At 38.4% G+C, this 24,460-nt stretch overlaps 1 protein-coding gene and 1 long non-coding RNA gene across 5 annotated transcripts in view; one reads left to right on the forward strand and one right to left on the reverse strand.

The window, feature by feature from the left end:
* Positions 1-24,460, forward strand: part of cpne2 (copine II) — a 42,834-nt gene that overhangs the window by 7,967 nt on the left and 10,407 nt on the right. For 2 of the 4 annotated variants that reach the window (XR_006981535.2, XM_053677960.1), the window contains exons 1-14: positions 342-524; positions 5,288-5,490; positions 7,535-7,714; positions 8,130-8,204; positions 8,311-8,382; positions 8,479-8,562; positions 9,064-9,153; positions 10,530-10,628; positions 14,350-14,436; positions 14,940-14,999; positions 18,797-18,930; positions 19,069-19,123; positions 19,691-19,742; positions 19,930-20,063. Coding sequence is in view for 3 of the 4 variants with exons in the window: in XM_053677960.1 (XP_053533935.1) it covers positions 503-524; positions 5,288-5,490; positions 7,535-7,714; positions 8,130-8,204; positions 8,311-8,382; positions 8,479-8,562; positions 9,064-9,153; positions 10,530-10,628; positions 14,350-14,436; positions 14,940-14,999; positions 18,797-18,930; positions 19,069-19,123; positions 19,691-19,742; positions 19,930-20,063 (1,347 nt within the window). In the remaining variant the exon portion in view is untranslated. Of the gene's footprint in view, positions 1-341; positions 525-5,287; positions 5,491-7,534; positions 7,715-8,129; positions 8,205-8,310; positions 8,383-8,478; positions 8,563-9,063; positions 9,154-10,529; positions 10,629-14,349; positions 14,437-14,939; positions 15,000-18,796; positions 18,931-19,068; positions 19,124-19,690; positions 19,743-19,929; positions 20,064-24,460 lie in introns of those variants that run through there. The other 2 variants (XM_047152920.2, XM_017465930.3) reach the window with 2 other exon arrangements.
* On the reverse strand, positions 10,835-14,274 carry LOC108264430 (uncharacterized). The gene is made up of 2 exons (XR_001812422.3): positions 12,192-14,274; positions 10,835-11,642 (listed from the first exon to the last, which is right to left on the reverse strand). It is a non-coding gene; the product is annotated as an uncharacterized LOC108264430 (long non-coding RNA).

The following is a 24,460-nucleotide window of genomic DNA, read 5'->3' on the forward strand; positions in this document are numbered from 1 at the left end:
AATCAATGGTAATCAAATTCATTTTACATATTGAATGAATTTGCATTGCATTCTGTATGCGTTTCCTAAGCACTAGATACCAGGTTGAGATTTCTGGTAATTCACTAGGCAGACAGGTGAATAAGAGTGGAGCTGATGGTAATTTAAGTGATGTTTAAAAAAAAAAAGCATGAGCCAGAGTTTCCACTATGACCACGGATGGGTGGATGGCTTTGACTCTAGCTTTGTGTGTGTGTGTGTGTGTGTGTGTGTGTGTGTGTGTGTGTGTGTGTGTGTGTGTGTGTGTGTGTGTGTGGTCATGTTTGTTCGTCTTCCTAAAGCTTTCTGTTGTGTCTGGAGTCTGGGATTTAGAGATGAATATTCCATTACGTCATTGCCTAAAGTAAAACATGGGAGATGTATGATTATCCTGAGAACCATACTTAACATTGGAAGACTATATAAAGGCACTGCTTCATTGGGGAGAAACATAAGGTGTGTCACTCACTAATCGGATGGCAGTATGGGATGTTTGGGCTCACTGGGTGAGTTTTGCTCTCGGTTCTGCCTCCTGAAGTGGATTTAAGTGACCTTATTTAAAATAAAAAATGTGAATAGAGTTATAAAAGTTTTGTTTTTAATTTGTACCAGTAATTCCTTTTAGTTTTTAAACTGTAAAGTTGTTGAGGTGAAACTAACAAAAAAAATTCTATAAAATGTTTTTGTGAGATTGTGGGGTCTAATGATTTAATCCATGAGAAGAACATGAACAGGATCTCAGATTTGAGACTTAAAAACAGATTTTAGTTATAAACATGGATCAGAGAAGAATTTGTGGAATTGGAGAGACAAAACATTTAGAACATATTACATTTTTCAGCAATGAGATTAACAGCTGTTGTTTGTCTGTTGGAAATGCTGTTCTTGTCAGAAATCCCATCATGCTTCTGTCTGAGTGTTTGTGTACATACGCATTTTAATATCTCCACACATGCATAGGAAAATCTACCTGCTAATGACCTTTGTCTGTTCACCATGAGAAAAATTGCTTTTCTTTTCTTTTCTTTTTTTTTTAGCCTAAATGTTTCTTTTGGTTATGGAAGTGAAGTTAAGAGTTAGGTTCAGGTGTAGGCATAGAATTAACTAGCTGCATTATAATTATGTCAATAGAAGGTCCTCATTAATGTGTGTATTTGTGTGTGTGTGTGTGTGTGTGTGTGTGTGTGTGTACACATCATAGTGTTCAGCACCCACACATCAGTAGTCATGTACATCAGTGAGCAGTGTACAGGAAAAATACCAATTTAGCAATAAGCATTTTTACATGCTTATATGTTTGTAAGTTCCTGTTTATATAGGTATAGACCTAAATCACATATAAATCTCAGGCACAAAGAATAAAGCAAATGCCGTACATCAAACAACCATCGTGGGTCTTTCATTCCTCTGCATGTCAGTGTGCTTAGCTTCACTATGCTGGGTCTGTTTAGTCATCCATCCATCTGCCTATGTGTGGACTTCATCTCTGCTTTGATGAGCTGTTATACTCAGTTTTGTCATCCCACAACACTGATCTCGTATCTGTACTATAGATACCTAGATATCTGCTCATGTACACATCTTGATTTTGTGTATTTCTGTGTATATATGATAAAAGAATTTGCAATGTTGCGCCTGTCTGCCTCTAATCCAAGCTCCTGCTGTAGGGATCAATAAATTGTTTTCTCTTATCGCTTATTGTCTCTGCAGAAATGAAATGTATCTCCATTTAATTTAGCAAAAAATGGCCTTCAAGAAAACATGTTAGAGACAGTGCACATATTGGTGTCGCAGTATGAACAAAAACATCATATTATGATTATATTTTGACATTGTGTGCTTGTCTTATGCCTTGCAATGCATTAAAACACGCCATTGAAGCTGTGACCTGTTATTGCACTGTGTTAATTCAAGCAAAGTTTACATCCTTTCTTGGATCTTGTCAGCGCTATGATTTATTAAAGCATCCAGTAAACTTATCCAGAATACCTGATCTTTTTCCCCAGAATTCTTATGGAACATAATAGAAATTGTAGGTTGCTTAGAGGGCTCATTTGCATATTTTAACTCTTCACAATATCAGTATTTTAAAGGCTAATATGGCAATAATGAAGAACAAATTATTCTCAGTGTAAATGCTGCTATTGTCACCTATTCAGTAGCTAGCCAATAGTCTCTAATATACTTAGCAACTCTAAATACTTAGCAACTAGTAACCAACCATTTTTGCTATGTGGTGAGAGATAAATTGATTTTCATAAATCAGCTAATCAAAACTCAGTTAAAGTGAGCAGAGGGAGCTCAGTGTAGCGCCATGGTCATAGGACTGTGTTTGTTTTGTTTTTCAAACCCCATTCTATTTGCTCTTGCAGAAGGTTTAACCACAGTGAAATGTGCAACTTAACCACAGTCACCTTGACCAGGATAAAGCAGATCCTTAAGACGAATGAATGAATGAATGCAGTAAACGTGTCATACAGCACAGCACATGCACGTCTAATATGCTTCCATTTTAATTCATTTGACCTTTCTTCAAGCTTCATACCTGACCTCTTTTGCCAGATCCTAGTGCAAATGCTCAGAGTTTACAGTGCTGGACTACTGATTAGAAACTAGGACATGCCAGAAAATCTCTTTTGTGCTCTTGAGCAACGTCCTTTACCCTTAACATTTGGTTTTAGATAAAAATTGATCAAAGCACATATAAGCCAGACACCACAGGGACATTAAACCAATATGAACTCAGGCTATATACTGTGGATGTCAGATTGAATATTGTGCTTTATTGCATTACATGTTCTTTTTGAATGCACACAGCAAATTGTTAAACCTGACAGAATACTGTACATTATGGGAAAACACACAGCCCTTCAGCTACAGCATACCTAAAATTAATGCCTACCATGTTTTTAGCACTTTCTTATCAAAGTTTCGTAACATGTTGGAAAACATGTTAAAATAGTTATAACGTTTTAGTTCATCATATCTCATAGATATCTTGCTTATTTTGTTTTGCTCTGGTTTCTGGTTCCTTCTTTCTGCCCTTGTGGTTAATGTTTCCATATTTTGCTATGTGGTTAGTGGCCTCAAAGATCAAATCATCACATTATGCAGGTCACTGTGGCAGTTAAACTTTGCATGCATTTTTTTTTAGTTGGTGACATCAGTATCAGGAGTTTGTTAAAATAGGAGTTTCTTTCTTTCAATAGCTGTGATGCTTTACATGGTTGGATAATCTAATATTGTTTTGCATTTTTTGTGCCTAAATGTAATTTGACACAGTTTTGAGATGTAACATGAAGTAACTGGATGTAACATGAATATTAATCAGTTGTATTTGTATTCTCTGTGTATGGTGGTCATAGCCTATTTGTGGTTAGGGACACTAACACAGAGAGAAAAGCCATTGGTACATCAGTCTCTTAGCAACAGGAGCTCTTGCTGTGTTCCTCATGTTCTGCCATGACGTTCTTCTTCTTTTTTGCTAACAATGTCTGTGAAGACATGCGTGTGTGTCTGTGCGTGTGTGTCTGTGTGTGTGTGTGTAAGAGAGAGAGAGAGAGAGAGAGAGAGAGAGAGAGAGAGAGATTGATTGATTGATTGATTGATTGATTTACTCTGGTCAGTTTAGGCATGTGCAATGGGGTTACTGCTTAAAGCTGTAGTAACTGTTTTGTTTTTAAAAAAAAATAAATAAATTAAGAACTCAGTGGATATACAAATGCTAGTAAATGCAGACCGTAATAAAAGCATTTTCACATTGTTGTGAAGTTTTAGCTAGCTAATGTTAGGCAGTTAACATTGTGTGTTTGATTTGTTTGTCTGGTTTTTGGTACTCATGCTTGGTCGTGTCGTAAAGTTCCTGCTTGCTTTTATTTGTTTTTCCCTTGTATTTTGTTCTCAGTTCAGAGTTTTAGCTAGTCAGCTAGCTAATGTGTTCCAACCTGTACTCTAACAGTTTAGCCTGTGAATTAATCAAAGTGCTTGGTTGCTAATGGTGTAATTTTTTTTTCTTCCTTCTCAGTGTTTTTAGCTACTAATCTAACCCTTGCTGACCAGTTAGCTACAGTGGGCTGTGTGTACTTTGCTAAGTCAGTGTTCATATTGAGCAGCCATTCTCTCAGCTTTAGGTTAAATCTTACACCTAATACTGGCAACAGTGACACTTGTGTTAATATGCACAGTAAAAGTTCTATGCTTTTAACACTTCTGTATTATGATGGTGTCTGTAACTGCACCCTACTTCCGTATATAGGTTTACAGCCACTCACTAATAACTAGCGTTGTTCTAATTAACAGTTCAGAGAAGAAAACTATCCCTCCCACCCAGAGAGGGTATTATGCTCTCTTGAAGCCATTGAGGAAACGATTCATGGTTGTGGCACTCGAGAGCCTGCAAATACTCTTTAAATCTGTATAGACTTTCCATTCACAACCATCAGATTAATCTGCACAAGGCACTCCCTTACACAGCACAGCCCTTACTTGCTGTTACATAATTCTACCAAACAAGTCTCTAAATCCCAAACTTGCATTCTGTTACTTTAAATCATGAGTATTGAACTAAAATTTGTGTAAAGGTCCATTTACATAAAACTCCTTGCCTACAAAAGGTCCAGTTAGCATACCTAACTACCAAAAGAGAATGGTGACAACATTTCCTTTTTAAGTTCTAAGCATTAATAATTAGTTTATAGATATGAATAAGACAATTTAAAGTGGATATGTTTTGTTTTGTGGTAGTGCTTCACGCTACCACTTTTGACTAGCAGTACAGTTTCCCTTTTCCTACCTAATGCCTTCAGTTGCAAAGTTGACATAAATGCATGTGACTGAATACAGCCTAACAGAGGATCCGCTACAGAAGCTGAGCTGGTTGATGTTTATGTCACACATTTATCGGTTCTGCTCCAGTATTTTTTGCAGTACTCGATTTGGTACTCGATTTGGTCCATTGAAATACTTTGCTAGGTCTGCATCCAGATCATGGTCGGCTAGTTTTGACTGCAGTTGCCATTAAACATGAGCTATGGAGTTTCTGAACTGAAAGGATCTGTGCAATTGAACTACGTTTTAAACATTACAAAGACTATTGCTGTTAATTATATAATCTGTATAAAAGAGAAATTTCACCGCAGTGAGATAAAAAAAAGTTCAACAAATTTAATGAAAGCAATTTGAGTTTGATTTACTACTCTGTGTAATTCCTGTGTATTAATTGTTTTCCCTCTGTGTGTGTTTGTGTGTGTGTGTGTGTGTGTGTGTATAGGCTGTGGGAGAGGAGGCACTCCAGCCTGCATGGCGTACACAATGGGCTCGGGGCCCAATGCTGGCCCTGCCATTGGCGCTCAGCACTGTATCACCAAGGTGGAGCTCTCGGTGTGCTGCTCGAATCTGCTGGACCGTGACGTTGCGTCTAAGTCCGACCCATTCTGCGTGCTCTTCCAGGAGGTGGACAGTAACTGGGTGGAGGTGCGGAAGCTCTGACACATCCTCTCTGTCCTTCAGTACTGCTGATGAAAAGTTTTGGGGCCAGGGCAAAGATTAAGTTTAAATGTGAGAGTATTCAATAGCCTTTTTAATACAGATATAAATGTGATGGACAGTATGGGGAGTAGAGACGAGATAGCTGCAAGAGGAATAGAAAAACTGGAACAAAACCGATATGAGAAAGAGAACAATGGATAGAATGGAGGGTGTAGAAAGAATAGCGGTTTCGGAGAGGGTGAACAGAAGCAGCGATGGTTAGATAGTTAGTCAGTAAGTCTGAGAGAAATGCTTTAAGAAGGAGCGGATGCTCCGGGGGCCACAATGTGTGTTTGAGAGAGTGTGTGTCCTTGTGATTTGGAGTGGACCTCCGCTAACAGTCAATAGTGCAAGCCTGAACATGAAATCAGTGTTTCTCAGCTCACCGTCGCCATGGCAACAACATAGGAAACAAAAGGCTTATGCTTTTTAAGTGTAGATGCAGAGAGATATAAAGGGGGAGTGTGATGGGTAAGGGTTAGGAGAAGAGACAAGGGGAAGAATTACAGTAGGCGCCTTCAAGGATTGTAGTAATACATTCTTAAATTCTTAAATTATTCATTTGCCAAGGAGTCTATGGATCAACAAAACATGTCTTCTGTGTGTGTGTGTGTGTGTGTGTGTGTGTGTGTGTGTGTGTGTATGCATGCATGTGCATATGTGAGTGTATGTCCTTGATGCACAAACACTAGTTGACATGTTGATCTCTCAGAGAAAAAGGGAAATTCTCCAACTGTTAGTGTTACGTTCCCACAGAAGGCAAAGGACTAGTGTGAGTGTAAGAACGATAACAGTTTAAGATTGCAGGTTTAATGGATGAGAGTGATGGTGAATATGAGTAGGACAGGGTGCTAGAGGTAGGGCTATCGCTTTTATTTCTGATGCACAACAGCAGGACTGGCATTTACATACAGTAGAAACAGGACAACCACAAAACTAGGACGACAGGGAATTTAGTCTCAGATCAGACGAAAAAACTACACTAGGCTAAGCTAACAAGAAATACCAGGGGTGTCACCCGCCCTCTAATGTAGTGTGTCTATACATTCAAAACCTGCTTGATTGGAAATGTTCTTGTTTTCCAATCTCTACTTGTTAGATTGGAAGTCTCTTGAAGGGTGCCAGTAACTCTGGAGTTGACTTTAGTTGTGTGTCATCAAATATTGGCAGAAGAATACATGTTTATGAAATCTGAGCAGCTATTCTTTATAGCCAGTGAAAAAGTTGTCATGGGCTTGGTTTTCATCAGAAGAAATAGAAGCACACACACAGACACACACACTGAGAGGGGTGGCAAGCAAATATGTTTTTCCTCGGAACTGTACACACAGCATCACATCTCAGACCATATGTTCAGTCCCATCTAGGGGTCTGCTTGGGTGTATACACATGCATTTGTTTGTGAGTATGTTTGTGTGTTTCCATATTGCCCTGGACTGTTAGCAAGCGTTTGGTCAATAAATAGTTGAACTGTGGCTGTCTTTTCGCTCTCTGTCTCATTCCCTCTCTCTGTCCTCCTCTATCTCTCCTCCCTTCCTTCCTTCCTTCCTTTCTCTCTCTATTTCTCTATCTCTCTCTAACATTCCCTAAATGTCTAATGACCGTAAGTCACTCCATGTTACATCAGCTATACACATTTTCCTTACCTCAGAAATATGGCCTGTCTGCTCCTTTTTTCTGAAAGCATGCTACTCTGCACCGCAGAGCCATAACAAATTGTAGTTGGGAGAAAGCTCTGATCAATAGCAATCATTTCCCCACCAAATACAGACTGTCTGAAGCACAGCTTGTCTTATCTACAAAGATAAGTGCTCCAAACTGCTGATGGAATTATCTTCAGTGGATGAGCTAAGTAACTCTGTTTCTTGTGTCTGTGTGTGTGTGTGTGTGTGTGTGTGCGCGTGCGTGCGTGCGTGCGTGCGTGCGTGCGTGCGTGTGTGCGTGTGTGCGTGTGTGCGTGCGTGTATGTGTGTGTGTATTTTGGTTGCAGCTGGGCCGAACAGAGACAGCGGTGAACAATCTGAACCCCGTGTTTGGAGTGAAGTTCCAGGTGGACTACCATTTTGAGGAGGTCCAGAAGCTGAAGTTTGCCATGTTTGATGAGGACAAGTGCAGCAGCCAGCTGTATGAGCACGACTTTCTGGGAGAGTTCATCTGTACCCTTGGAGTGGTACTGCATCAACGCTTTACATCTCCAGCAGCCACTTCCTGTTATACTATATCGTATATTTATTGATATTTAAAGCTACTGGCAGGTGTTAGTCCTTACTGGCAATGTTCAGAGCGTCGCCTAAATATATCCTGACTTAACAAGCAAAATAAAAATGTAAAATCGCCAAGCTGAATTTAATAGGACATAGAGTAACAAAAATACCTAACATTTTCATTCATCTAGCATCATGATGCATCACACATAAACAGATCCAGCCATCTCTGCACACCTTGTTTTCCGTAAACATGAGCTAATGAGCCTGCATTGATCTTCCTAACCCTCTTTAGCAATCACGGTGACCTTTGGCTGATTAAAGAGCTCTTTATCCATCTTCTTCTGAGCTTATTTAACTAGCCCGTCTTTCCCTGCACAGATTGTGTCCAATAAGAAACTTCATCGGCCTCTTACTCTGGCTAACGGCAAACCAGCGGGAAAGGGAGCCGTCACAGTAAGACCTTAACACCTCATCTGATAACATCCTAAAGTCACCAGATTATTGTTCCAGCAATTTCTACATTTAAAGGCATCACATTCGATTTGTGTTTTTATTCTAGATAACAGCCCAGGAGTTATCAGACAACAGAATAATCACCCTGTCCATGTGTGGGAGAAAGCTGGATAAAAAAGTAAGACAAAGCACATGTATAAATCTCTTTTTCATAGAGTTGGTTAATCTGAAATAATGTTATTAATTATACTGATGTGTATTTCTACTACACTAGGATTTCTTTGGTAAATCAGACCCTTATTTGGAGTTCCACAAACAAGGAGAGGATGGAAAATGGATGCTGGTACACAGAACAGAGGTAATATACACCACCAACTCTGTATTTATTCCCTTACAATGAAAGCAGTTACCCCTGTGAAATAATACCTATGAAAATATGCAGTGACCATGAAGAGTGTTAAATGAGATAAAACTGTTTTAAGTTTAAATTCTTAACAGTATTCCTAATGAAGCTTTGCACACTTCTCAGCCAGCTCAAGCAGAGCACTTATTGGCATCTACGTTTTTGTTTTGGCAAATGCATCAATACAAAATACACAGGGAATTTAAAAAAAAAAAATGTATTCAGAAATAAATTTATACACGGACATTAACTTCAGTATTTACCTTTTCAGCCTTCATCAAACTCCCAAAGTAAACAATGAAAAAAGTATTTATTCAGTCCAAACGCCAAACTTTTTGGTAGTGCACATTACATCGGACTACATTAGACAGTTACTCTATACAGTATATAGTGGCTGTCTATGAATTTCTAATAGTTCTGCCATAATGTAGTATTTGTGTATCTGCTGTTTGTCAGGTGATTAAGAACACTCTGGACCCTGTATGGAAGTCATTCACTGTGCCACTAATTTCTCTCTGCAATGGTGATGTGGACAGAAACATCAAGGTAGGTATTATCTTCATGTCAATGATAACCTGGACTTGGGGTAAAAATGAGCCACTGGTAGAATAGTCTTTGCTCTAAAATGTTACTACTAAGTAATGTGTCTCTGCATAACAAAAATGGACATTTCTCAGTTAAATTGGTGTTTTTTTTACTGTTGGGTGTGACTGGCTATAACCTGTACCAGTTAATTTGCTGGGAACATGGCAGGAGTTTCTGCATTACAAAAATGTTTTAAACTTAAGATTGCTTAAGTTTTTACTTAAGTTAATGGTAAGTTTAATGGTAACAGAAGTCTTACTGTTAGCTAGTTAAATTACATGACTACCTAACTAGCCAGAGTACATTTAATGATCTCTTTGGGAGTGATTTATGTTTTGTCTAAAAATTTCTCTGTCAACTTCTAGTTCAGGATGTTGCAATTTTTTTAAGGTCAGAAGAAAAGCTTTAGCGCTATACTTTATGTCATTTTCTGCGATAACGTAACTAATTAAGATCTATCTGCAACATTCTAACCAAAGAACACTATAATTTCGCACTAGCTGTCGCAGACATGTCATCAGACCCAGTAAAATTCTGAAGTGCCCCATTAGTCATGGCAAAAATCTATCCTGATCATACCCTGCTTTTATTAAGATCTTTGACTAAACTTGACATACTGTAATACTCGGCAGATACACTAGTGCCCACAGCTGACTGCCATCACATGCAAAAATTTATGCTGCTTTCCAGAAGAGTGTCGTAATTTATTGACTATTACCTGTAGACTTAGTTTAAATTAGATTTTTTTTTACCTCAGATATTATGGTCAAATGTAACCTGAGCTCTCTTGCTAGCATTAACATTGAAGGAAAATACCACTTTGTTAGGAAATCCTCACTGTGCAGTATTTACACTAACTGATCATTTTTCAGGTAAAACTGCTTTATAGGTCAATTTGTAGATATAGAATTACTGACTATAGCCTATCTAGTATTGTACTCAAACCAGCACTATACACAGTATGATGTCAGTGTCACTGCTGTGCAGATTAATTAGATGTGTGTAAGGTGTATGGAAGTAGTAACAACCAGTGTTAACTGTCAACCAAGAAAGGTCTTAGATTAGGAAAAGCCAATGATAATAGGAAACACATAACTTTGTCCTGCAAGAGAACACATTTCCATAGCAAGTGTACATTACATATATCGATATATGGTGTAAAATGTTGAACAATTATGTTGTGGTATATAATTTTAGCTGTCTTTGCACACCACTGTAGCTTTTTTGTTTGAATGCTACTCTACTTTTCAAAATGTTGCACTTTTAATATATTCTAGTGGCCTGGTTCAGACCAGAACATCTGAGCCTCGGCTCTGAGGAAGTGTTTATTTTCTCAGGTGATATGCTATGACTATGATAACGATGGCGGCCACGACTTCATTGGAGAATTTCTGACCACAGTCACCAAGATGAGTGAAGCACAGAACGCAGTAGAGGTGAGCAGGACTTAAAGCATGATACGCTTTCTCCAAATTATCCACAAACAGGGCTAGTTATGGCTCTCTAAAAAAAAAAAAAATCTTTATGTGCCTGGAATTAAAACTGTTCAAATTAACATCTTTAAGTGTCAAATGTAAAAAGTATAAAATATTACATTTAAATTCAGACTTAATTTTTTAGTTATGATTTTTGACAACCAGTATGTTGTTTGTTTGTTTTTTTAATCACATCATACATAAGTTAACACAGCATCAGTTTGGGCACATCAGTAATGTGAGGCATATATTCACATGTTAACATTACCTGCCTTATATACTACAATCATCTCTAAATTATATCATTTAGGTTAGTGTGTGTGTGTGTGTGTGTGTCGAATACTGTATTGAAATAAACATAATAGTCACAAATTGAAAATTTCCCCATTAATGACAGTGGAAGCTATTTTCCTTTCCTCTAACAAAAATAGTTTTAGAATGAGATTCATTTGGTTAATTTGAATTGCTTTTACTCAACAAAAAATTAATGCTATTGACCTATCTCTTGTTTATCTGTAAAATCCTTTTGTTATTCATCTTCATTGCGGGAAAATCAGATTTTTTTAATTCAAAAGAAACATGCAGGGGTTAATCTGCACAAGGTAATGAGTATTTAAAAAAAACAAACAAAAAAAAAACATGAGCAGGTAAATATAGCATTAAGCAAGAATAAAACTATTATGGAACAGTTACAAACTTGGATGTTATGAGCATACAGCTCCCCGCACAGTGAGAAGAGTGAAGGTGGTGCCCCTTCCATAAAAACAACCTGTTTGTAAAATGTCATTGGATGTGAACTTGGAATCATGTGTTCCGGTCAGATGAGATCAGATATTAATTTTTTGACCATGCACCCCCTCTGCACATGGTAAAATATGTGGACTGCTTACGAAGAAATGCACATGATACATGCTGTATGATATGGCGGTAGTTCAGTGATGCTTTGGAGCTGTTTTGTGTCTAGTGGTCCAGGGGCTGTGAAAGATAAAGGACATTATCAGTTCTATTGAAAACCTGTGGTGTGGAGCAATTCCAGATGTGAAAATTTAACAATAGAAAGAAAATTTTAATGTTGTGTGTGTGAGAGATCCAAGATCATGACATTACACAAAGAGGCTCAGTGGATAAAGAAATATAATTTATAATAATGTTGTGCTATAAAACTGTAACGTGTTCCCATATATTAAGGCTCAAGTCTCAAAATATACTCATTAGATGTTATTCATTTTATATATTCATTTTAATGAAGTGAGCCAATAATTCTGTAGTTGACTGTAACATAAACAATTACTCCTTCTTGTTAAAAACCTGTGTCGACTGATTACTATTATGGCCTTTTTCATCTACCTTAATTCTTAATATTCTGCTTTCTAAAGTGTTTTTTTCTTATTTACATTCACTAAGCTTTACAGCTTGTTTATTCTCTTTAATGTTTTATTATTTAGTATATCGTAAGTGTATATTAGTATTTTGGTCTTAAATTCTGGTATAGCAATGAAAAGTTCTATGAATGAATTGGCTTACCTTGAACTTGAGGATACATGCAGACATCCTATTAAGGCTTCCAGCACCAATTTATTTCCCTCACACTAGAGTCATTACTTTCATAATACACATGCACAGAGAAGGAAATATCATTTCTCTTGGGTTTGTTGCACTCATTCCTCTGCACATTGTGGGAACAGTGTCTGTGCTTCATTATCTGGCGTAATGAAGCTGAAAGAAAGAGCGAATAAGCAGAGATGCACTCAAATGTGGAGGGTGTGACAGACTAAGTGGGAGAGATAGGAAAGAATGAGAGCAGGAATTAGCGAGAGAGAGAGACAGAGAGAGTAGCGGCTTCTTTTTTTGGAGATGTAAATCGCTCTTGTTTAACTGCTGTCTTGTCTGCAGGAAACAACAATGGTGTGGTGCCTGTCACAAGTGAGCGTGTGTATTCTTACAGGAAACAACAGTAGGCAGAACCCACAACCATAGCTTGCCCTTTCACTGTTTGCAGACACCTGCAGTCTGTTTCACATTATTTCTTAAACGAATCTAATCTTATCTTCAATTATATTAACCCTAGACTTTAGAATAGTAGTTCACACAATGACTGCTTTGTCCACTTTCAAGATCAAACTGAAAACCACCACCCCATTTGTGCTCTGCCACCATCTTCCATATTCTATCATTATTATAATTATACCATATAGCAGTGTTGAATGCTTGATTCTAATTGGTCAGAAGGTGTTGGTTAATGGTAAATGGTCTGCACTTATATAGCGGTTCTACAAATCGCTTTTCACTGGTTCTCATTCACCCATTCACACACACTCACACACACACTCACACAGCTGGGGATCAGGTGGTAGAGTGGGTTGTCCACTAATCATAGGGTTGGCGGTTCGATTTCCGGCCAACGTGACTCCACATGCTGAAGTGTCCTTGTGCAAGACACTGAATCCCAAGTTGCTCTCGATGGCACGGTAGCACCTTGCATGGCAGCTCTGCTACCATTGGTGAGTGTGTGTGTGAATGGGTGAATGAGACAGTGTAAAGTCCTTTGTAGAACTGCTAAGGTTAAAAAAGCGCTATATAAGTGCAGAACATTTACACACACACCAATGGCTGCAGAGCTGCCATGCAAGGCACTAGCTTGCCATTGGGAGCAACTTGGAGTTCAGTGTCTTGGAGGACACTTCGGCATGTGGAATTCATGTGGGCCAGGAATCGAACCACCAACCCTATGATTAGTAGACAACATGCCACAGCCATCCAGGTGTTGACTGCTTTTCTATAACAGCACAGGTGCGACAATAGCTCAAGCTGCAAGGTTTATATTAATGTATTATACGTTCTAAAGTAACAACTTACACAGGGACTTATGGCAGAGATGTCACATGAAAGTTTGTAATAGTTCATTATCATATCAACCATATCAGATATTGGTGAACTTGTAAGGTGAAGTTTTCTGAGAGGAAACATTTACATAGAGCTTTTGGAAGGAGTCTCCAGTGTCAGCTCTTTGTAACATCCAGAGATAAAGTTATAATTTTCAGTTTTCTGACATCTGAAAAACTTTAAGCTTTGGCGAGCTGCATTTTTTTTTGTCTTATTAACTTCAAGAGAGGGAAAAAAGATGTGAAGTAGCTGTTATAATATAGAAAGTAATAAGTAAAAGTTATAACAGGCCGTGTAATGTGTTTCATGACCATTCCAGAAAGTTAAGCATAACTATCAGTGGGTAAAATGCACGGAATCATACTTTAATTAATAGAAGAATTTAATTGTTGGCAAATGACTGTGGGATCAGAGGAAGACACTTTGGGATGTGCTGTTATTGGAAAATCATCTCCTTTGGGGTGGAAATTAATCACCTTTGGTCTTTTGCTTTGTGATTAATTTTCTATAACTGCATGTCCTGTTATGTTTTATTCCTTACTAATCTCAGGGATTAGTAAGGAATAAAAGGGACCGACCCTCACAGTCAACCTTTTCCAGTCAAGAATTCTCATAGATATTCATCACGCACACAAATGTAGCCCAAAGACAGAGATTAGCACAAGCCTCCTGAAGGGAATCTGACTGAATGGCACAGACTTTTAACTATTTTTAAACATGAGAAACCATTCGCATGTGTCTCTGAGGTTTGCTTTTGTGACTATTCCTCACATGTTCAACTCTGTTTCCACTGCTGCAGGTGGAGTTTGAATGCTTGAATCCTAAGAAGCAGAAGAAGAAAAAGAACTACAAGAACTCTGGAATCATCATTTTGAAGTCTTGCAAGGTGAAGAAGCACCCTCACTCCCATGCAGCAGTTCACCAGCTCTAGAAATAAGCAGTTAAAATGACTGCAGTACAAAGCTACTTTTATCATAAGCTCTGCTTTATCATAAGCTCTGCTTATGTCATTTTTTAAATTTATTTTTTATTATGCAAGCTATAATTAAGTAGTGCTCTAGGCAGAGCATAATGTAATGTCTCGAAATCCCCTGGTAAATAACACATAGTATTAATATCAGCATAAGGCACCTGTTACTCCTGAGCCATCAGTCGTGAGTGGAATTGCTCCTGCCCATGAGCCCAGCCAAGTGGTAAAATGACTCAGTTATTTGCAGTAATCAGCAGTTCAGCCTGTATGACCCTGACACATGTGCACATATACTGTACAGGGGGCTACATGATAAAGGTGTCTCTGCTTGTTTGCTCTTGTGTTGATCTAGACACAAGGATGCTTTATGGAGAAGTGTGTCTATCTGTCTGACCGTGTGTTTGTTTGATGCTCCTCAGATTACGAGGGATTACTCATTCTTGGATTACATCCTGGGTGGCTGTCAGCTTATGTTCACTGTGAGTTTGCCCTGGTTTCCTATTTAGTAAAGCGTAAAATCAGTACCTTCTATTTCAGTTTTTGTCAATTCTTCGTTTTTAAAGGGAGATGTCACGCAATACAGTACAGTGTAGTAATATTGCTTTTATTCTGTTCTATTTCATGTATGTACAATATTCATTATTGGGAACCTGCTCTTTCGTCCTTTAATATGCATATCAACATCATTATTCATACATCTTTCTGGTACTGTTTCAGAAATACGTAGCCTAATGGGGACAACAGAAGTGTCGAAGGAACATTTTATTTAGCTCAGTTTATGTTGGTTGTTGGTGTGTGTTGCTAGCAGTGAATATCCTCATGCTGAGTTTTATGTTCAAGACTTTATCACATTTAAGCAGTATCTTTAATAGAGGTCATAAGCACAGCTGGACTGAGTGTGGACTGGCAAAAGGCCATGGCTCAATGCTCACAGAACTGCAGTGTTCTCACATGGGACAGTTTCTCAGCATGCTGGCTTCGTTGTTCCATGCTCGTGAATACCTCTGTGTGCACACAGTTCATAGCACCTTGAATGAATGATATCTTTCATGATATAATCATTTTTATTATTTGATCATTGTGAAATACACTATATGGCCAAAAGTATATGGACACCTAAACATCACACCCACACGCGGGCCTTTTTTTTAAGTGCCTTTTTTAAGTGATAAATACGATTGTGTGTCAGTGCAGGATGGGGGACGGGTGTGTGACATCCAGTTGGACAATATGAACACTGTGTTAAGAAAGGCTGCCAAATTTTTGGAGAATTTTTGTTGCTCTGCAGATTTTATTCTTCTAATTGCATAAAAGATAAGCCATCTTTTATCCCCTGAGAATGGGAGGGAGGATGTGGGCTCTTCATGTAAACTAGGACAAGATGCCTTACCAAGAGTAGCAAAATAGCCACCAGGTCAACCAAATAGGTTGGTAGTGATAGACCTATAGGTTGAACACCAGACAGCCCAGTTATGTGTAAAGGGCAATATCTACATAACTAATAATAAGTAATGGATGACAAAGAAAGGGGACAGTGCAGATGAACTATACTGTTACAAAAAAGATGATGGAATACACTAATACAGTTACTGGAGGTAGAAGGGATCCTCATTTTAGGCTGTATCTCTAAAATAATGTCTTATAAGTTTGCATATTTATTCTAGCTTTCTGTATTACTTTATTTCATATTATGTTTGATTTGAGAACATGTTCACTTCCAAAAGAGCGGTTTTAGTATTATTTTTAATGCTTCTGATGCCATATGCATCTCTGCTCTTTGATTGGTGCATGGTGGAGGCTTGAGCTCCTCTGCCTTCGTTCTGTACAGTTTCTGAGTGAAGAGCCTGTGCTCATGGTCTTTTATGTAACTCGGTCAAATGACACAGAAAGTGAGTGAAAGGCACGGGTTGCTATAGTGATGGCACTGAAAGGGCCCTGACAGGAGAGAGATACAGAGAGCTACAGGAAGGTCTATGGAAAGCTGTTTTGCTGAACCTTCATTATATGTAACCTTTAAAAGCTCAAGTATGCCATAGATGGACTGATGTTCTGCTCATGATTACCAGCATTCTTGGCTGTACTTCCAAGGCTACACTGGCCAAGAACTGTAATAAGTTCTCTTTTTTTTCATTTTAATTTTTTTTTATTTATTATTTTTTCTATTTGCTGTAGAAAAACAGGTATCATGTATTCATGATTTCTTTAGTTGCTTCTTCCTCATTTTCTCATTTAATAAGCCAGGGATAGGCATACATATGTTACAACTCAGTTCTTAAATCCCTTCTCCTCAGTTCCCCTAATCTGCTCCTTTGCCATAGAGAGGGAGAGAGAGGGAGAGAGGGAGAGAGGGAGAGAGAGAGAGAGAGGGGGGGGGGGGGAAGGAAAGGGTGGGAGGGAGAAGGAAAGGAAGCTAGAAAGGAAGAGAAGAATGGAAGGAGAGGAAAAGAAGGAAGGAAGGGAAAGTAAAAGGAAATGAAGGGAAAGGAAAGGAAAAGTAAGAATGAAGGAATTAAGAGAAAGGAAAGAAAGGATGGCAAGAAAGACAGAAAGAAAGAAAGAAAGAAAGAAAAAGGTGTTTCAAATGAAAACAGTCTAATCTTTCTCTGTGCAATGATGCTATTAGTCTTATACGCTGGATAAAATGGTGGGTGTTAGCAGGGAGATTTGCTCTCCAACAGTGCAAGCATATTCTGTTTGCTTTAACATTACAGAAGTGCACTAAGCTTGGTATGTGAGGTGTTAACCAACACATCAGCTCTTTCAGCAGCACTACAAGAGCAAAGGTCGCAGGGTCAGCAGTAGCCAAGCAGACTGTGGGAGCAGGAACAGAACATCTACTTGCGTGGGCATTTGAGGCAGTGTAGGTGATGGAAAAAAAAAGATAATCAGAGCATGATAGACTGCAAGGCAATGGTCTGTAGAGAAGCTGAAGAGCATCAGATTAATAGACAAAACAGATAGTTATAAATCTGTATGGTTATAATTGTTAACACTAAAAAGATTTTCACACAACTGGTAATAAACAGACATTGTAGTTGATATATTTTGTGTGACTCAAACATGTCTCATACAGTGGGAAGGTGTCAGAGACATGTGGCTTGTGATCAAACATCAGCTCATAATGTCACTGCTGCTTTGTGTGCACTTGCAGGACCAACTATGACCTATTCACCCTCAGGCCAGCACATGAAATGGCACCCTCATTGTGTCACACTCTATTACAATCTCTCCCTATGTCTCTTTCTTATACCCTGTCTATCTCCCTGTCTGTGGCCGAACATCAGCATCTGAATAGGTAGTCAGGATTATTTGCTTATTTATCACAATTGCTTGGCGAATTAATCTATAAAATGGAATTATTGCACTTTATCATTTGGATATATTATAGACCTGCATTCCTTAAAAGATGACTGCTCATTAATTGTTAATTTATCATTAGGGAATGGAGGGTTAATATTTTAAATGATTAATATACAACAGTTAAACACAGTATAATTGTATAAACAAACAAATAAACAGATGAATAAAATTTGGCACTTGTGATTTAATGCCCCCAAAACAAAAAACAAAACAAGGAAGCCAAAAATCCATCTGTCTATCTATCTATCTATCTATCTATCTATCTATCTATCTATCTATCTATCTATCTATCTATCTATCTATCTGTCTGTCTGTCTATACCTTTTATCGCCAACCATTTCTCTTTATGTCACCGTCTCTTTGTTCCTCTCTCATCTTTCCTCTCCTTCCCTCCTCTCCTCTTCACCTGACAGGCTAGCAGTAGAGCCTCTGGCGTGATGCTGATGTTGGTACAGTAAGTAGGTGTGTAGTGTGGATCGTGACGACTCGGGTTTGCACTCGACTCGCAGTGGGTTGATAAACACTGCCTGAGGACAGAGTTGTCAGAGCTCAGCTTGAGCAGCGCTCACTTGTAAACCTCCTTTAACAAAGACAACACCGCCTGTGGCTGAGAGCATTTGATCCAGCTCCAACTAAAGAAGGCTCACACAGTATTGCCGTGTGTGTGTGTGTGTGTGTGTGTGTGTGTGTGTGTGTGTGTGTGTGTGTGTGTTAATCCAGCCCAGTCAGGCTGATAATGCATTGTTGCCTAATGTGTCTAATACACAATAGTAATAATCGTGATACAGGATGAGCTCCCAGTGTGAATGTATTACATTTATTTTTTGAAATATGTTAATGAATTAACTTCCTTGATTAAGGCTAATTTGAGATCTTTAATAAATATTTGTATGTATGTGTGTGTGTGTACCACTAGGTTGGCATTGACTTCACAGCTTCTAATGGGAACCCCAGGGAGCCATCCTCATTACACTACATCAACCCAATGGGCAGCAACGAGTATCTCTCTGCCATCTGGGCCGTGGGACAGATAATACAGGACTATGACTCGTAAGCGCCTGTGCTATACAAAGTCCTTTTATTCATTCCAAGAAGTGTTTCACTGATTTTCAATGAGTATTGACAATTGTTCAGTAGTTAGACATTGTTGGGGTTGGTAAGCATATGGTCATCGTTTTCTTTCCACAGAAACAAAATGTTTCCTGCACTCGGATTTGGTGCTCAACTCCCGCCTGACTGGAAGGTGAGAAAGTGTCTCTGTGTGTGTGTGTGTGTGTGTGTGTGTGTGTGTGTGTTGTTTTTAACTCATGTGAGAGTGACTCATTTGTGTGTTTTGGTGTTGATGGAAGTAAGGTGAGCGAGGGAAAATTGAATGGCAGGCGAGATTGGGGCAGCTTGATTTGAATTCAGAAATGTCAGAAATGGAGAGATGAACAAAATGTGTAATACATGCATATCCCAGTGATTATGCAACTGTCATCCCATCTGGGTTGCCATGGTACTGGAGTGATGAAAAAGACAAGCGAGAGAGAGAGAATGTGAAGAGAGAAATAGAGGCATGTGTTGTTTTTTTGTTTTTTTTTTAAGAGAAGAGTTTTAGATGATAGAAAAAAAGCCCACATTCATTCCATAGTGTAAGGAGGAAAAAAATGTTTTAAAAATGGAAGGATGTTGGAAACCATCTAGTCTAAATGGGGAACTGGTGTATTATAAGTATGTTTTATCCAAATCAATATACACTGGCCATTAAGGGCTATTAAAGTGTTTACATTGTTATTAAAGTGTTGGTCTTTGTCTGCTAATTTTACAGGTGTCCCATGAATTTGCGATCAACTTTGACCCTACCAATCCATTTTGCGCAGGTGAGACAATGATTCATTACTGGTACATTGTCACTTTTTGGTACAAATTTGTATACGTCTTAGATCAGGTCATACGTCTTAGATCAGGTCATGAGAACTGATGAATTTTTAGTATTATAATCCTGTTTATGTTGATGATGTAATGAGGTAATGAGGGGGAATGGCTACCCGTTTGTGTTGTGTGCAGGTGTTGAGGGCATCGTTCAGGCGTATTCCACCTGTTTACCTCACATCCGCTTTTATGGCCCGACTAACTTTTCCCCCATAATCAACCATGTGGCACGCTTCGCCTCACAGGCCCTGCAACAGGACACAGCAGCGGTGAGTCCAACATCTTCTAATATTATTACAGAAACAGCTTTTGACAAGCTTGGTACAATGAGACCTCATTTATTTCAGTTTTAAAATGGAATGGACTTATTTTGGCTCTGGCAGTTTAATTATGAACACAAGACATTAAGCAGGGCAGTGGTGGCTCAACGCTTCGGGTTCTGGGTTATTGATCAGAAGGTTGTGGGCTCAAGCCCTAGCACCACCGTAGAGAAAGGCCCTTAACCCTCACTGCTCCAGGGTTGCTGTATCATGGCTGACCCTGTGCTCTGACCCCAGCTTCCTAACAAGCTGGGATATATGAAGAAAATGAATTTCACTATGCTGTAATGTGTACAGTGCTGTGCAAAAAGTATTTGCAACAACCCTGATTTCTTCTGTTTTTGTGTATATCTCATACTAAGTAGTTTTAGATCTTCAAACGAAATATGACATAAAACAAAGGCAACATGAGTAAACACACAATACAGTTTATATATTTTTATTTATTTTATTGAAGCAAAAAAAAAGCTATCCAACACCTATCACCCATGTGAAAAACTAATGTCCCCCTTAAACTTAAAATCTGTTTGTGCCACCTTTAGCAGCAATAACTGCAACCAAATGCTTCTGATAAGTGGAGATCAGTCTTTCACTTACTTCTAGGAGTAACTCCTATGCTTTGGATCATTGTTTTGCTGCATAATCCAGTTGCACTTGAGTTTCAACTTACAGACTGAAGACTGGACATTCTCCTTTAGGATTTTCTGGTAGAGAACAGAATTCATGTTTCCCTCAATTATTGCAAGTTGCCCAGTCCCTGAAGCAGCAGAATATCCCCACACCATCACACTTCCACTACCAGGCCTGACTGTAGGTATGATGTTCTTTTTGTGGAAATCTGTGTTTGGTTTACACCAGATGTAAAGGGACCCCTGTCTTCCAAAAAGTTCCACTTTCGCCTCATCAGTCCACTGAACATTCTCCCAAAAGGTTTGAGGATCATCAAGGTGTGTTTTGGCAAAATTCAGATGAGCCTTAATATTAGTCTGGGTCAGCAGTTGTTTTCACCTTGCCACTCTTCCATGGATGCCATTTTTGACAGTGTCTTTCTGATAGTGGAGTCATAAACTTTATCGATGCAAAAGAGGCCTATAGGTCTTTTGATGTTGTCCTTGGGTCTTTTGTGACTTGTTGGATGAGTAGTTACTGTGCTCTTGGAGGAATTTTGGAAAGTTGATCACTTCTGGGAATGTTCACTACTGTTTTTCCCATTTGGAGATAATGGCTATCACTGTGGTTCTTTGGAGTCCCAGGGCCTTTGAAATAGCTTTGTAGGGTTACAAAGCTATTTCAAAGGCCATAGGACTCCAAAGAACCACAATGAGAGCCATTATCTCCAAATGGAAAAAAAAAAAAACAGTAGTGAACATTCCCAGAAGTGATCAACTTTCCCAAACTTTCCCAGACTGATGTTTTTCAATCACCTTCTTCCTCATAATTTCTGGAATTTTTTTCAGCTTTGGCATAGTGTGAGACCTTTTAAGACCTTTTAACCAACTTCATGCTGCTGAAAAAGTTTTATTAAAGTGTTGATTTGATTGAACAGGGTTTGCAGTAATCAGACCTGGTTGTGTCTAGTCCAGCTGAACCCCATTATGAATGCAGTTTCATAGATTTGGGGATTTAGTAACTATGGGGGGAATACATTTTCACACAGGCCCATTTAAAAAACTGTATTTTGTGTTCACGCAGGTTGCCTTTGTTTTATCTTAGATTGTGTTTTAATTTCTGAAACAATTAATATACAAATACACAAAAACAGAAGAAATACTTTTTCCTAGCACTGTATGTGACAAATAAAGGCTTCTTCTAATGGTTACTCCTTCACTTGTATGAACGGACTCTTGGTGAGTCAAAAGATGTGTGTGATGCAAATATTTAAATGTTCTTCAATGGTTAAAAACTTAATTACTTTTATGGAATCCTATTACGTATATTATCTTGGCTTCAGAATTCCTGCCTTTTTCAGAACATGAGCAGAAACTGCAATGAATCCACACCCACCTTCTGTAAATCCCTTCAGAAACAGTTTCCACCCGCCTCTGCTGGTGGAACAGTGTTTCTGTTTGTGTTACTCCAAGCTCTGCCAAGTGGGTCTGTGAAAAGTAGGCAGTGTGCTGGGTGACTGTGACATGTGCAGAAATGTGTAACCAAACTTCGAGAGCAGAGCCTAGCCTAATGAAAACAATGTGGCTCTGTTGATCCAGCTAGACCCTCAGCTTTTCACTGGTCAAACTCGGCTTGCTGTGCGGTCTCAGAGTGAATGTGTGCACTGTCAGCTTCAGCTTCACTAGAGGAAGTTGGTAAATTCATACTGTAATATACACAAGGGTTTAAGTATCCATTCTAAAGAATGGGCTGTTTGACAGTCTTGAGCTGCCTTGCTATTTCTTGTAGTCTTGTTTTGAGATCTTTGTTTAAACTAGTGCACCATATGGTTCTAATGTGACAGTGCTTTTACATTTACAGTGTTGTCCTTTGTACTGTACATCAGCAGCTTGTACTTGAAATGGTAGGACATTGTTTGTAGGTTTGTTATAGAGGAGCAAAAGTAATTGCTCAGTGGTTTCTTGGCCATCTATTAATTTTTAGCATTACTCATAATTTAGCTATTGCTGTAGTTCATGAATTAGACACCTAAGTATCACTATATATGTCTTTTATTATTTAATAATTATTTATTCCGGATGTGTCATTTTGTGGCATTTTTTTCAACATGAAGACCAAAAATGTGTCATTGTCAAGAAAATATCCCAAAGTAAGCCTGAAAAGATTTACTCCGAGACATGGCAAAAACATAAGGTCTATTATAATCAACTGGCTGGCATATTGTTAGGAAACAAGAATGCACTCCTGAGCTTGGTAGACAACAGTAGCTGATTGTCAGGTGGCAGACAATCTTTTATTAAAGATGGCAAATAACAGACAGATTAAAAAAATAAATAAAAATAGCTTAATCATGGTCAAAAACAGGTAGAAAGTCAGGTGATTTACAAACACGATATCCAAGGCAGAGACAAAAATCACAAAAACTGGGAAACAAACCTGATCGAAAACCAGGAGCGTAAGCACAGGCAAGAGGGATTGGTTCATCAGTTGTAGAACAGAGCTGAGCAGATACTTCGTAATGAGTGAAAATTCAAAGTCTCTATTTATAGGGTGTGTGGATGATTGAAACCAGTTGTGTTGTATCAGAAATCAGGTGAATGTTATTGTGTAATGTGGCTGGGTGTTGTAGTCCGTGGTGGCCATATTTGTAGGCCGTGGTGTGTTCTTGGAAATGGAGTTTGAAGCTGATTGTGGCGTTGACATTTCAGAAACAGAAAAGCAGATCAGCCCTGCATGTTCCTAAACGTGTGTCAAAGACTACAATAATGAACATAATTCAGCATTACCATAGGACAAAAGGATTTGCGTGAGCAAAGCGAGAAAAAGAGAAAACTGCTCTAGATGCAAAGTATACAACCCCATCTGTGAAACACGGTGGCGTTAGCACATAAGACTGTCACTGGAATTTAATCACTTGCCCATTGTCTCAATTGTGAAGATCCAACCAAATGCCTCGAGTTAGTGGATGGATCTTTTATCTTGTAGACAAGCAATAAGCTGATTCATACCCTAAAGGCAACTGTGGAGTTGAGTGAGAGCCAAAAATGGTTTGTTCTTGACTAACCTATTGGTCTATTGTCTGCATTTCACTTGTTAAAAACAAGACTGATGGCAAAACTCTACTGAAATTGCTAGGAACTAAAAATGGTTTGCAGTACAGTCCTGCCTGAGCATATATATGGAGACAATATCCAGAATCTAGTGATATTTTTGGATCATAGACTTCAAGCAGTAATCGATGGGAAGACATTCAAAAATACCAGCTTTGTATTACATTATTTTTTATCTTACTGTTGATGGCTCTTTGAAATAGGGGACTATTTCTAAAATAAATGGATTCTGATATGGTTCAGTTAAAGCCACAATGCACTCAATGCACTGGATATATATATATATATATATATATATATATATATATATATATATATATATATATATATATATATATATATATATATATATAAACATGAATAAGGGAACATAAGAAATACTGTTTAATATGATGTAAATAGGAAATCTCAGTCAGAGGTGTGTCAGGCATGTTGAGAATTGTCAGGTAGAACTTTATAGTTCGAAGCTCTGAAATTATTGTGGAATTAATGCAGTTTTGTTTTATTCAAGCCCAGTATGCTGGAGTATATATCAAACTGTACAAAAGTTACTGTTACTGTTATTGTACTAAATGGTGTCCAGCATTGCTAAGTTTCTGTTCATAGTAGAGCATGGATTCAGGTACA

This window comes from Ictalurus punctatus, chromosome 4 (assembly GCF_001660625.3).
Source record: "Ictalurus punctatus breed USDA103 chromosome 4, Coco_2.0, whole genome shotgun sequence".
Classification (NCBI taxonomy): Eukaryota; Metazoa; Chordata; class Actinopteri; order Siluriformes; family Ictaluridae; genus Ictalurus; species Ictalurus punctatus.